Raw genomic sequence first — 12,701 nt, 5'->3', positions numbered from 1 at the left:
TCCTCCTCCGTACGACCCCCATCCCTCCAACCATTCCCATTGTTTGTCAGGTTCCCATGGCCCACCAACAAAAGCAGTGGGAGTGGGACAGTGGAACAATTCATGGCACCCGTATGGTCTTCATTTTCCTGACCGCAATGCAGTCACAAGCCCCTTGTGTGTTTCCATTTGTGTGACTGAGCGAAGAAAGAAAAGAAGGCAGGACAAAAAAGACTTGGAGAAAACGATGAGCTTGCGAAATAGACCTGCACTCAGGAAAAGCATAAAGTTGGTAACGCGTAACCTTTAGGTGTTACCACAGAAATGCCTCCTCTAATACCGTTTAGCAATTCAGCTGGCCTCAGAAATCTAAAAGCGATTAGCTCTGAAGACATTTAGCCTGAGGTCCAGCTCCCTCCATGCAGTTATGAAAATCCTTTCAATTTAGCTTCAGACACACCTATTCTGTCAGCGTCCCTCCCTTCGCTGACACTATTCTAATGATCTCCACCATCAAATCTCCCCTTCCTGGCCTCCTAAGAAACCGTGACTTCGGGAAGTCCATGTCGTTTAGTCACGCACTGCAGACTTTCCCCACCCAGTCAACTCTCGGTAAGCCATAATGAATCCACTATTTGCACATCAGAGCATTTGACTAAAGCTTTATTTGCTGTGAGCTTGGCATTTTCAATCATTTCCGAGCAAATGCTGCCTCTGAGTATGTGCAGCCACTGAGACAATGCCCTGGTCTGTTTTTAATTCGTTCAACATTGCATCCTCTTCAAATTAAAATGTGTGCACCCTCCATATTATATTTACAAGTTCTCTTAAAGTGGTGAATTGTAAAGGCATCAGTGACTTCCTGGAGAACAGCACTGAGGCAGCTGCAGGGATCAAATTTGTAATGCTTCAGTTAAGGAACAGTTTCCCAAACCACTATTTCACCCTTTCAGGCCGTCAAGAGCATTTTCTGCCTTAGGTGACGTCTGCTGTCACACGTTAAAGGGTTTAATTACACCAAAATGTGAAGTGCAGGTCCTCTGTGAGAGCCATGACATCATTCGTGCACACAAAGCACACCAAGAGGAACATCTTGGTGGCGCCTCGCACTCACTATGCCAGAGCAGCATCCACTTCCACTCAGTATGCCATTGTAGTCCTTCTGAGCATTACTGTGCTCTGCACAAACATTTCCTGGGAAAATCAATTCCGCTCAACACCTGTTATGCGTTTGAGGCGGCCACAGGGTAAGCAAAGGTATAATGTCATCCTGCAGTGCAAGCGTGCACTTGCTAAGGTATAGTAACATAGACACAAATCTGTTCTTCCTCCAGAAAAAGAGGAATGTATGAAATTTTAAAACGGGAGAAGATGCGTTTAATTACAGAAGTACTTCAATTTGGCTGCTAAAACACTGTTTGCTCCCTCCCATTGTAAATCATGAGTGACTTTCTTCCCTTTAGGTATACGATGACTGTGTTTGAGTTTTTTCCTCTAACATAAGGGTTTAATTAATAATTAACTTATTCAAACAAGCATGTTGACATTTCCATGCTTCATTATTGTGGTGTTGTTTCACGCTGTGTGTGTGTGTGTGTGTGTGTGTGTGTGTGTGTGTGTGTGTGTGTGTGTGTGTGTGTGTGTGTGTGTGTGTGTGTGTGTGAGATAGGAAAGAAACCTCCATCTCTCATGTTTCTTTTGCAAAACTAGCTCAGATAAGTAAGTTTTCCTGAGAGAAAAATAACATGTTTGCCTGTAAGAGTAAAGATGCACAGCACCTGGTTTCATAGAAGGTTAAAGGTTTGGTTGTGTATCCTCTTCATGCTTTTTATGACCCTTGTTAGCTCTTTGAATGTTTGTTTGAGGTTTTAGGTTCTTTGGTGTTTTTTACCTTACCTGCTTCTTACTGTTTGTTGTAGGCACCAAACTCAAATGCTGCTAATAATGGTTGCGTTTACTTTACATTAATGTGGACTGAAGGCGACATACGACTGAAATAAATCTGTCTAAAATTCAATAAAGCCCATTGCTTGAATCATAGTGCATCCTGTAACATTTAAGAGCAGCTAAGGAACACAGCAAAGCTGTGGCGCCTGATGAGAGCAGTGTCCTGTTTTTCTGGAACAGAAGCCTAATCTTTGATGGACACATCCATATGCCGCACAGATCCTGGATGCTGAGACTGTTGGTTATCCCTCTGGCCTTTCACCCTGATTACACCCTTCCTGTGCTCGGCCTGACCTTTGCAGTAGCCCTCCTGCCGGAATGATCTGCTGATGGCATTTATTGTCATGCTCCATTTCCGCTCAGCCTGCCCATTTAAGGGTGATGGAATAGGATTGGAGAGGTGACCCCGTGTTCCTCAGAGGCTCCTGGGAGCACCTCCTCAATGTTGGCTGCACGTTTCCATCAGTGTAGTGACGAACTCTGGCCTTTCACAGTCAGCACTTAATGGTAATGATGAGTGCTTCTACCAAAACCACTGACCACGTCGTGCATCAACACGTACAAAACATACATTTTCCTGTGTTTTTTTATTGATTGGCTCTTTCCTGATAAATTTATCCAGTTTTCTTTCTTTCTGCCTTGATGTGTCTTTCTATCTGTGTGTGTGTGTGTGTGTGTGTGTGTGTGTGTGCTGTTTCGTTTTTCCCTCAGCCTCATTCTTCGGCCTTTGTCTCACAGTGCGTCTGCTGCCTTTTTCTCATTCCCTCTCTCTGTCATGGTATATTGTCTTTTTTCCCAATGGCTCCTCCAATGAAAGAGTTGCAGTGATGCTATCAGTGCTGCCACTCTGGACCTTTGTGTGTGTGTGTGTGTGTGTGTGTGTGTGTGTGTGTGTGTGTGTGTGTGTGTGTGTGTGTGTGTGTGTGTGTGTGTGTGTGTGTGTGTGTGTGTGTGTGTGTGTGTGTGTGTGTGTCAGACAGATTGCTCCCCATAAGACCGACACCCCGAGGCTAATGTCACAACAGTCCTCTCACACATTTCTTCAGTGGGCTTCATGCCGTACAACTGTGCACTAAGCAGAGCCTGCGGTGCTTCCAAGTCAATTCACTTAGATCAAAGAATGAGCCGTATAGGAACTTGATAATAATATATCTTTACAGTGTGTAATTCAAGAGAAATGTGATGGACAAAGACTTAAATCAACTTCATGAACCTCTAAGAATGAGATTATTGTATTTTAGCGTATTATGTGGTGTTTTGTGCAGTATTAACCAAATAATGATTGTAGTACAACGCGTACTGTAACATACTGTTCTTCAGCTTTTTGGTTTTGAATTGTTGAGCAAAAAAAAGCATGTTGGGGTGGACTTTCTCATAATTATGTGCTACTATATGAGAAATAACATACATATTAATGATTGTTAGTTACAGCTATGCTTATGCAGGATTAGCCATTTTGTTTGTTCATTAAACCTCTTGATTTGTATTTGAAATTAAACAGGATTTTAATACAACTGACCAAATTTCTGGCAATTTTCTATTTCTTTCTGATGTCACAGCTTTGCTTTGTTTTCCAGTGTAGCTGTTTACAGTAGCTACTGACCTATGGGTCACACAAACATGGCATTTGACCTAATGACAGAAGCCCAGGTTAAGCAGCAGAAAAAGCCTATTAGCCAGCTCTTAATCAGAAGAAGCAAAAGTACATTTACACAGAAAATCGAATTTGAACTTTATTGGCTAGATGTGATATTCTATCATTTATCTTGATTCGAGCAAACTTAATCAAATTACCAAAACCATCCATCTTTACTATTTATCCTGTTATGGGCTGATCCCAGCTGTGACTGGGCAAAAGGGATCAGTAGCAAGGAGAGACGGCCGTCCAGCTGTGCCAAGTTCCCTTTTAGCTCAACTATAAGTCTGTCGACTGTTGGAGGAAACATGGGCATCCAGAGGAAAGCACACAGGTGCCGGGACGACATGCAAACTCCACACAAACGCCACGGCCAGTCACCGGGTTTGAGTCCGTGACCTTTTGGCAGCGGGAAATGGTGTTAACCCTCCACCGTGCTGCTCCGGACCGTGACTAAAACCAACAATGTGTTGGTCTGTTTCTCTAATGTTGAAATTCCCCAGCATGTCAGTGTTCTAATTTATTCATTCAAAGCCCTGTTTGTGCCTATTGAAGACGTCTTTATCATCTGTGTGTACAAATAGAAATATAGTTCTAAGTGGCTTTAAAAACTGTTGGGGAGTGCTGGTCTTAGCAAACGTTACCCCAAAGTAAATAAAAAGTGTATTCATGATTGTGGGATGAATAAAGTTCATCTTTTACTGAGCTTGAACAACGTGGACCAGGGCCACTCCGCTTTACTGCATGTTTGTTCCAGACTTCTCCTTCCTCTTGTCAGACTGGAAACCAAGGTTGAACTTTTCACCAGCTTTGTCACATACTGTAATATCCATTGTCACAAAAAGAGTGTGGCTTATGCATGTGTTTTTAATAGGTGTTGGATAACAATGAACATCTGTGACACAGAGGAAGTCGTATCAGAGACTAGTTTCAATTAGTTTTTGTAAGTTAGAACTGTAAGCTAAATAGTGTAATGCCCAACAAAACATTAGAAATAGAACAACTGACATTTGGTTTGAATACAAGTGAAACAGTTTAGTACCTGGATATGATTGTATTTTCTGTGCCTCTTTAGCTTCGGGACTTGGAGGACTTTACACAATACAGATACAGCATTCAGTGCGGTACTTACAAGCTTACTGATATTTATACACATAACATTTTATGCCAAGTGCACGAAGATAATGTTCAAAATGAGTAAATTGGTTATTTAAGCACATCCATTTTAATCAATCCCCACCAGGACACTGCTAAACAAGAGGCACTACTGCTGGAAATTGTCTTGTTATTTTCAAGCGGCACAAAGGAAATGAAGGAACATGGATGTGCTTCAGTTCTGGCTCAAGTAGCCTCGTCTAAAAGCACCAGTCCACTGATGCACAAATTGGAGTCCTCCATGATTACTTCACTTTTGTTCAGCTGCATAATGCCCAGCCGTAATCACAGTCATATACTATACATAACCAGCTATGCAAATGAGATCATTAATTAAGCAGATTATTATGTTAATTTGTTTTAATGGATCATAGGTGGTTGTTACATAATAGTGTCATGGTGGTGAAACCAGCTACAGCGTATCTCTTTGTATATCTGATGAAGTGTTACATGAAAGTGAATGTTAAACCTGAAGGTCCAGTTGTTGTGTAAGGTGTTTTTGTTAAAGAAGAGAACGCTGATGCTCTCACACCCATGTCATCGTTTGCCTTGAACTTGTCTTTTGAAGCAAATCGTGAGGTGCAAACTGTGGACGCGCCGTTTGAAGGACGTTGACATTTATTAGAAATAGAGGGTCTGGAAAAATATGTGGAGCGCTGTAAAGATTGTAGGTTTTAGGTGATTTGCTCTATGAGTCTGCTTAAATGGAGCAAAAACTTTCTGGAGTGCATGAAGGTTTTCTTCTTTTTTCTTGTCTGTCTTTCAGACGTCATGCGAGTACAGCTAAAGTGCTGGACATACTGAATGTACAGTAGGTAAATGTAGCCTTCACTCCATCTTAGAGGCTCAACGTTCCAGTGAACAATCAGCTAAATTGTGAATTTTTTCCATTTGATTTAGCCAATGGGTCACTAACACTGAACTCAACATACTGTATCATTATGTTGCAGTAGACAAGTAGGTGTGACTTGTCATCCACGGACTCTGGACTCAGGTCCAGTCAATCAGACCAGGTATTGCTGAATTTAGTGGTCAGTGTGCTTCTGTTCCTACCTTCTTCAGTCGCCCACTTCGGGTGCCAAGGAAGACCACACTGTGTCCATTGTATATGTAGGAGGTCACAGAGGTCAGCCTGTCCCTGCTCTCGATGAAAACTGTCCGACCCGACGCCAGCTGAGAACCCCCCAGGGGCTGGTTTATATCCAGGCCACAGAAGTGATCATCAATGGGCACGGGCTGCAAAGAGGGAGCAAAGGATGAAATGGGTGTTGGGGGTGAGGAGGAAGAAAGCGTGTAGGAAGGCTGGTAGGTGGGGGGGTGGACGAGAAAATGGGTTGAAGAGAGATAAAGGATGGAATAGAGGGTAAACTAAAGGAAGGGAAGTGGTGATGAGAGAGACAGTGCAGCACGAAAGTGGGAGCCAAAGCGATCACTGTAGACACATGCAAATATAAGAAGAGAACCCAAACTGACTTCTACTAAGCCTAACATGCATTAAGTGCATGATTTTCAGGGCTAGAAATTAGTACTTCAAAAGGGTTTGGTTTATCAACAAACCTAAGATTGGGCAAATTTGTGGAGCAGACTAATTGCTGATGGCAAACAGGAGAAGGGCTGCGCATGTTGTGCCTGTTCTGGGTTTTTCACATCGCTTGATCTGACATCACACGAACACACAGCTCAAGACGTGGCACATTTTGATTAGGCATCAAAGAGAAGTGCATAAACAAACTTCATATCTCACATCACCTCTTTTCTATTCTCGTACCTGACCAAACGTGTAACATAGAATAAAATGTCTTGTTCCACTGGTCGGATCAGAGATTTACATTCTCCATTTCGACCAAATGATTGCAAAATGACGTAATTCCCATCAGCCCTAGCTGTCATTTAGCTGTGTCTGAATTTAGCAGCTGCATCCATCAAATTACACAATCTATGAAAGCACCAATGCGCAAAGATAATTGAAATAACAGTGGCCGCAATGGATCCATCTGTCTGCTGCTTTGTTGCCCAGGGAAAGAAGCCTGCGTTTCCCCGCTGCATTTAAAGTGAGACGGCCCAGTTGCAGCTTCTAGTGCAACCTTTGAACGACGCAGGCCCTGGATGGGGACACGGTCTTTATGTCTAGTGCTAATTAGGGAATGGTGCCGTGTTAACGGCCTGAACTGCTCTGATGAACAAGGGCGACGTGCAGCCTGCTTAGATGGTTCCGTCCTCAGGGTTTGGGGTTGGAGGAGCCTGATTCGCCTTCTCTGCCAGGTAAAGGCATAACAGGGTGTCCTGTCGGCTGTTTACAGCAGTGCATGTGCAGAACAAAGGCTGCAGCTGCCTGCTGACGCTCACCAGGAGCGGCTGGATGAAAGGCTAGCACAACTGAAACCAGCCGTGTCTAAATAACATCTCTAACACTACATGTTTGCTGAGTAATTAACAGTGCAGCCAAAAACCGAATGTAATGTAAATGAAACCCATGAAGCCATTTAAGATGCAAAGGCTCTGATGTGAGAGCTTATTGTGGAGCTCTCTCTTCACCGGTGCCTTTTATGAATACAATCTGATTTGTGTGACACTATAGCACAAATAAAAGTACATGCGAAGAACCATCGAGAGCGAAGGATGAGCGGACTGTCATTGTTCTCATGGTTCACTTTCAGCTTGTTGCCATGAATGCTACTCATTATGCAGAATTATAGCTTTCACAAAGGCGCAGACATGGACATTGACAAGAAAGCCCTTATCTCAAGATCAAGAACAGGTCCCAGAGGGTTCATATAGTGCTGACAGCCATGAGGGAGGAGAGAAGAGAGAGAGGTGGAGACGGGGGGTGGGGGTGAAGTTGGTAGTCAGTCCTCCAACCCTGAATGAAATCAAAGCCCCATACAAAACTCCACTGATTAGCATTGTGCAATTAATCCCTTCCAGCACTTGTGGCTTATTGAAAACCTGAATGGCGTCTCTCATGTGCAGCGCAAGCTGCATGTCTCACCAAGTACAGTCTGTTGGCTGCAGTCAGAGTTTACCAAACACATGTACTGTAAATGTGTACAGCTTTGTGGTCTAGTGTCCTTCTCACCCAAGATAAGTACCCACCGCCTTAGTGCACTGCACGTCCTTCCCCAGCAGCCAGTGCAGCTCCAGGTTCCCCTCTCCCTGGTAGCAGGACTGCAGCCGCTCCTTGATGCGCGTGTTGATGTCCTGGATGGTGAAGACGCAGAGGGCGGAGTGATCTGAAGGGTCACGGTACTGCTTCTGTCCCTTGGAAAACACTGCGAAGAGGACATCCTCCTGCGCGCTGATGTTGAGCGACTTGGCCAGAACCCTTCCGGCCTTGGACAGGTAGGCGGCCTGCAGCAGGCGGTACTCCTCGCCCCTGTGCACGCATCCCACAGGAAGCGACACGTAGGAGTGGAACTTCTTGTCGCCTTTGCAGAGGCGGATGATGCGCGAGGTGTAGAACAGGTCCCCGGGGGAGCTCCCCGCCGGCATCCCGTTCTCTGGGGTCTCTGGCTGCACCGTCATGAAGTAGACAAAGCCGCCACTAGCAAAGCCGTAGATGTAGTAGATGTCGAAGTGTGGGACGAGAGCCAGGGTGTCGGAGGGGATTTTGATCAGGGAGGAGACAAAGTCCGTGTGCAGCTCGTAGTCCAGCATGGCCGAGGATTCCGGGTCACGCGGCAGCTTCCGGCTGGAGATGGTGGGGAAGTAGTCTTGCTTTCCGCCCACGGCTGTGCCGATGTACAGAGTGGCATCCTGACCCTGCGACGGCACCACAACCCCAAACATGGTCCCCGTCTGGTTGTCGCTGGACAGGTAGTGCTCCTTCTTATGTGTGGGCTCCACCAGGATGAAGAGGTCGTCCAGCCTCATGAGCTTGCACACGCCCTGGTAGAGGCTGCCGCAGGCCAGCAGCCGGTTGTTGGAGTAGTCGACGAGCAACAGTTTGTTGACGTTGTCGGTGGAGGCCAGGGCCTCGGAGCAGGGCTGGACGATCAGCGGGGGATAGCACGCTTTGTTGTCGTACTCCGGTCCCGTGTCGTGAGACACCAGGAGAGTGAGATTGGCCGACAGTTTGTAGATGCGGTTGACAGCTCCGATGTAGAGCGCCCCCGTGGACTGATGCACCGTCAGGTGGTTGAGGGACCACTCCCTCTTCTCTGATAGGAAGGCGTTCAGAGTCTGTCCGGCGGCCATCTTTTCATTCACTGAGATTAGAGTCAATAGCCACAGTGCCACGGGCCATGACATGACCTTTAGAGACCTGTGACGTTCAGCGAGGCTGCAGTGAGTCCATTTTTTATCCGAGCACGTTCCCATTCCCACAGGTCTGCAAAAAAGCCCAGCTCAGACAAAACGCCTAGTGTTGTGTGTCAGCGAGGAGCAAGATTAGGCTGAACAGATGAGCTGGAGTGTGGTCCTGTCCTCCTTAAGTGGTCTTCACATCATTCTGAAAGAGAAAAGAGTGAGAGGTTTGTTTTTTTGCTCAAACAATCCTCGAATCTTTGGAGAATGAAAATCTGCTCTCAGGGTATCATTAGACACTTCATCCAAAACCTAGAAATACATGTGCTTGTTTTCCCATCCATCTCTGCTTAGTCAGACACATGAGACATCAAAGAAACAAGTAATCATTTGTTCAAACTGTCTCCCCATATTTACTGGCCTGCGAGATGGTCCAATGTTCCCCTCATCAACAGGGGGGCTCATTATGTTTGCCTCTCTGTAAGAGAGAGCTAACTGAGGCCTATTACTTGAACAAAGCAGTGACACAATGTAGCTGCAGATTCCCCCTGTTCGGGTGGCTAATTAAATGATCCAAATGTATTAATTATGTGTCCATATTTTGCGCTTTCTGTTTTTCTTTCTCCCCTCCGCCTTGTTCGTTTAAATGGTTGAATCCAAGGGGAATTAATCACTCTCCACTGCAGCCGACATTCCTAAATTAATCAGGTTTTTTCCAGGGATGGCAGGGAGTCATTAGAGATTCAGAGCCAGACGGCATCAAACCTCACACTTCCCTGTTTAATTTCATTAGCATATTTTATGTAGATATTTCCAGGGGACATTGTCCCTCAGACGCACAATGAGCAGGAGGACGGATGATTAAAGGACGTGTGATGTATTTACAGATTTCGTTTCACTCCGCTCGGTTGCAAGGTGTTTATCACACGGGAGACAAAGGTTGACTCGAACAAAAATAACAGGGTTCTATCAAAAAAGGACACCTACATAAAGAGGCTTCACACACGGCATTACTTCATCGAAGTCCATTAATGGAGTAATAAAATTGCCTGCATGCCGCATGACAGGCCGTAAATTTTGACACCTACATCATCCTAAATCCTGCGTGCGCGGCATCCAAAGGTTGTCTCCATCTCCCCCTTTGTCCCCTCCATTACGACACCAACGGTGCGTTCACACTCTGCCAATATTATTGTTTTTTTTTTCTAAATATGTCACCCTGCTTCGCTTAAAACCCTTAAATGTCCTGTAAAGATATCCTGCCAAGAGCTGGAAGGCCTGAGCTCAAAGGCAGCCGTGTTCGCTGGCCGGAGTCAACAAACGCAGGCTGTTTCCTCAGCGCGGCTCCGCGCTAGAAGTAAAGGTTAAATGAAGACAGGCGTCAACGCCGGGGTCGGGATGCGGCGGCCTCGCCGTGGGCTGGCGAGCAGGACGTCCGGCTGGGCTGAGGCGGGCGGGTGGACTCTGGACCGGCTCCAGCCCGGCTCCAGCATCCCCGGTCCATCTGTGCCCGGCACGCTCACTCCGGGGGAGGAGTCGCTCCAGTGTCCTGACCTGCGCTGCTCCGTTTGCCAGGCGCAGTATGAGAGTCCCTCCGCCAGTAATTGGACGACGAAGAGTAATATCTGTCACGCACTTCAGGCCTGCGTTTCAATTTGAACTTTATTGATTGCCTTCTTATTCATGATGCGTGACATTTACACGAACTCCTACGGATCAATCTCCTGTCCTGCTTTTTATTGTCTTAATCCACCTCTGCTGTAAAGTGCACCGACTGGACTTGCAAACTGTGTTGCTTTGCTTTCATCACACCTTCGAAAGCAGAGGTTTGTCAGAACGTGTTTACAGCCTATTTATTCTGGACAAAATGGTGTCCAGCAAATTCCTTCTTTCAGCTGCTCATCTGCTTTGAAAGCTAAAGAGTCCCTGAACCAGTTCTTGCCCATTCATCCTCTTCGTGACTACTTGATGAAAAGGTTATTGCGGTATTTTGTAACGTTTTCGGAGGATGCAGTGACATTTTCATTGTCTGATGGCGCCCTAATCTAAAATATAATCTCTTTTGCAGCATTCGTGTCATGTATTTGTTTTGAGTCGCACCAAATAGTCTTAAAAAAATATATAACCTTTAGTCCTTAAAGTGCTCGCACGTTCCTGCTGCTAGTGTGAAACAGGATGCTGGATTTGGATGTAATGCAAAGAGCTGTGTGTAAGTAGGCGTGCTTCAACCCAGAAATCTGACTTAATCTTTTTTGCATATTCCGGAGCTGCCAGTAAAGGAGAAGAGAAGTGATTCTTATTTCACTCAGTCAACAAGGTCTTTGTGGCATTTAACAGAATCCTATTATGTTGAATGTCTCGTCCAGGTAAAGACCTCTGGTGTAATTTGCATTGCAATCTCTTGGAACCTTCGAGCGCTGTCTTTCTCTCAACTAAAAATTACAAGGAAGGCCGGGCTCTGGAGGTCTAATTGCAAATGGCAGACTGAGCGATTTGAAAAGTCAGGTTTGAGTCTGCCGTGACCTTAAACAAGACACCAGCAGTGCCACCCGGAGGTTAATTTAGTGTTGAAACTCCCCCGTCAGCTCCACAGAGGAATTATGAAGCAGGAGAAACACAAGGAGGGAAATTAGAAGGTGCTGGCGGCGCCGGGAGCTGGGCGGGCGTGCAGGCGAGCGGCCGCCTCATCGTTTTATCCATTTCTGTTCTGCCGGGTTTGGTCACGTCTAAGGCGTGCAGTCATGCTGCTCAGTGTTTACCCTGGATTATAGAGACAGCTCTTCGCCCCGCACAGTCCTCCCCGCTGAATTCTCCGCCTCGCCACTCAGACACGCTCCAGCCCAGACGTGACTCATTCACACTCGCACACGGGAACACGCTCGGCTGAGGCCTCTGGGGACGCCGGCCCGCGGCGGGCACCGATCGCGGGCGGCGAGGGAGAAGCCGGGCTCCAGCACGACCTTTGACCCGGATCGAGTGCGCTGGAACCAAATGCATCGTTTGGGTTCAGCTTTTATCGGGGGTGAAGCGCTGTCACGGCGTCTGTAGCAGCCTGTTAGGCGTGATTCATGGGACAGAAGGGATAGTTCACTTTTTTTCTTGTGCTCGTTTGTTTGACCCATCTGTCATCAGACATGAACTAAAATGTTCCTATGAGGTATTTCTTTGTTCCTTTGTCCATGTGCGTCATTTTCACAGCTTCGCCAGTTTGATAGCATGAAGCCGTGTGCAACCAGCGGGTCAGAAGACATTCTGGTTGTGGTAAATCATTCTAGTACAGTGGGTTTAGTGGAATTTCCAATAAGCTGTAATTATTTCAGTTTGTGTCATTTGCACGTTTCCTGTGATAATTGGTGGACAGAAATCTGCTGATCAAATTCACAACGTTCAAATCACAATATGTCATTTTCACGCTGTTAAACATCACAACATGGTCAATATTGTCTCTCCAAAGTGACAGATTTAACGGATCTTTAACGGAACATTGTGCTCTATAGATCTGTGTGCGATCCAGAGCAGACTGCGCCGTGATCTTTCCAAAGGTCAGAAGATACCTCTCTGTTCCCACACTTAGTCAACAATAGGAGTCATTGTCACTTGCATCAGAGGTGATAAAAACATGTTTTGTCGCTGTTGTTTTCTGTGGCCTAGATTTATAAAGCGGCACAAAAGCAATAACGGTACGAGACCACAGGGGTGGAAAAGTGTCTGAACTACAATAGTCATAACAGCTTCTGTCCAC

The 12,701-nt window shown here is 45.9% G+C and overlaps 2 protein-coding genes across 19 annotated transcripts in view; one reads left to right on the top strand and one right to left on the bottom strand.

The window, feature by feature from the left end:
• Positions 1 to 12,701, top strand: part of LOC114855320 (olfactory receptor class A-like protein 1) — a 99,576-nt gene that overhangs the window by 57,354 nt on the left and 29,521 nt on the right. Inside the window, exons 7-8 of one of the 16 annotated variants that reach the window (XR_008694742.1) lie at positions 5,484 to 5,532; positions 5,668 to 5,682. The exons of the other annotated variants lie outside the window; for them this stretch is intronic. The gene's annotated coding sequence lies outside the window, so the exon portion shown is untranslated. Of the gene's footprint in view, positions 1 to 5,483; positions 5,533 to 5,667; positions 5,683 to 12,701 lie in introns of those variants that run through there. 16 annotated transcript variants of the gene reach the window in all.
• Positions 1 to 12,701, bottom strand: part of LOC114855266 (plexin-A2-like) — a 56,486-nt gene that overhangs the window by 38,207 nt on the left and 5,578 nt on the right. For all 3 annotated transcript variants that reach the window (XM_029150285.3, XM_055508993.1, XM_029150282.2), the window contains exons 2-3: positions 7,811 to 9,164; positions 5,771 to 5,953 (exon numbers count right to left, since the gene is read on the bottom strand). In XM_029150285.3, the coding sequence (XP_029006118.1) occupies positions 5,771 to 5,953; positions 7,811 to 9,034 (1,407 nt within the window). In that variant the 5' untranslated portion in view covers positions 9,035 to 9,164. The remainder of the gene's footprint in view (positions 1 to 5,770; positions 5,954 to 7,810; positions 9,165 to 12,701) is intronic.

The sequence above is a fragment of the Betta splendens genome, chromosome 5 (genome assembly GCF_900634795.4).
Source record: "Betta splendens chromosome 5, fBetSpl5.4, whole genome shotgun sequence".
NCBI lineage: Eukaryota > Metazoa > Chordata > Actinopteri > Anabantiformes > Osphronemidae > Betta > Betta splendens.
This window is presented reverse-complemented; position numbering and strand designations above follow the sequence as displayed.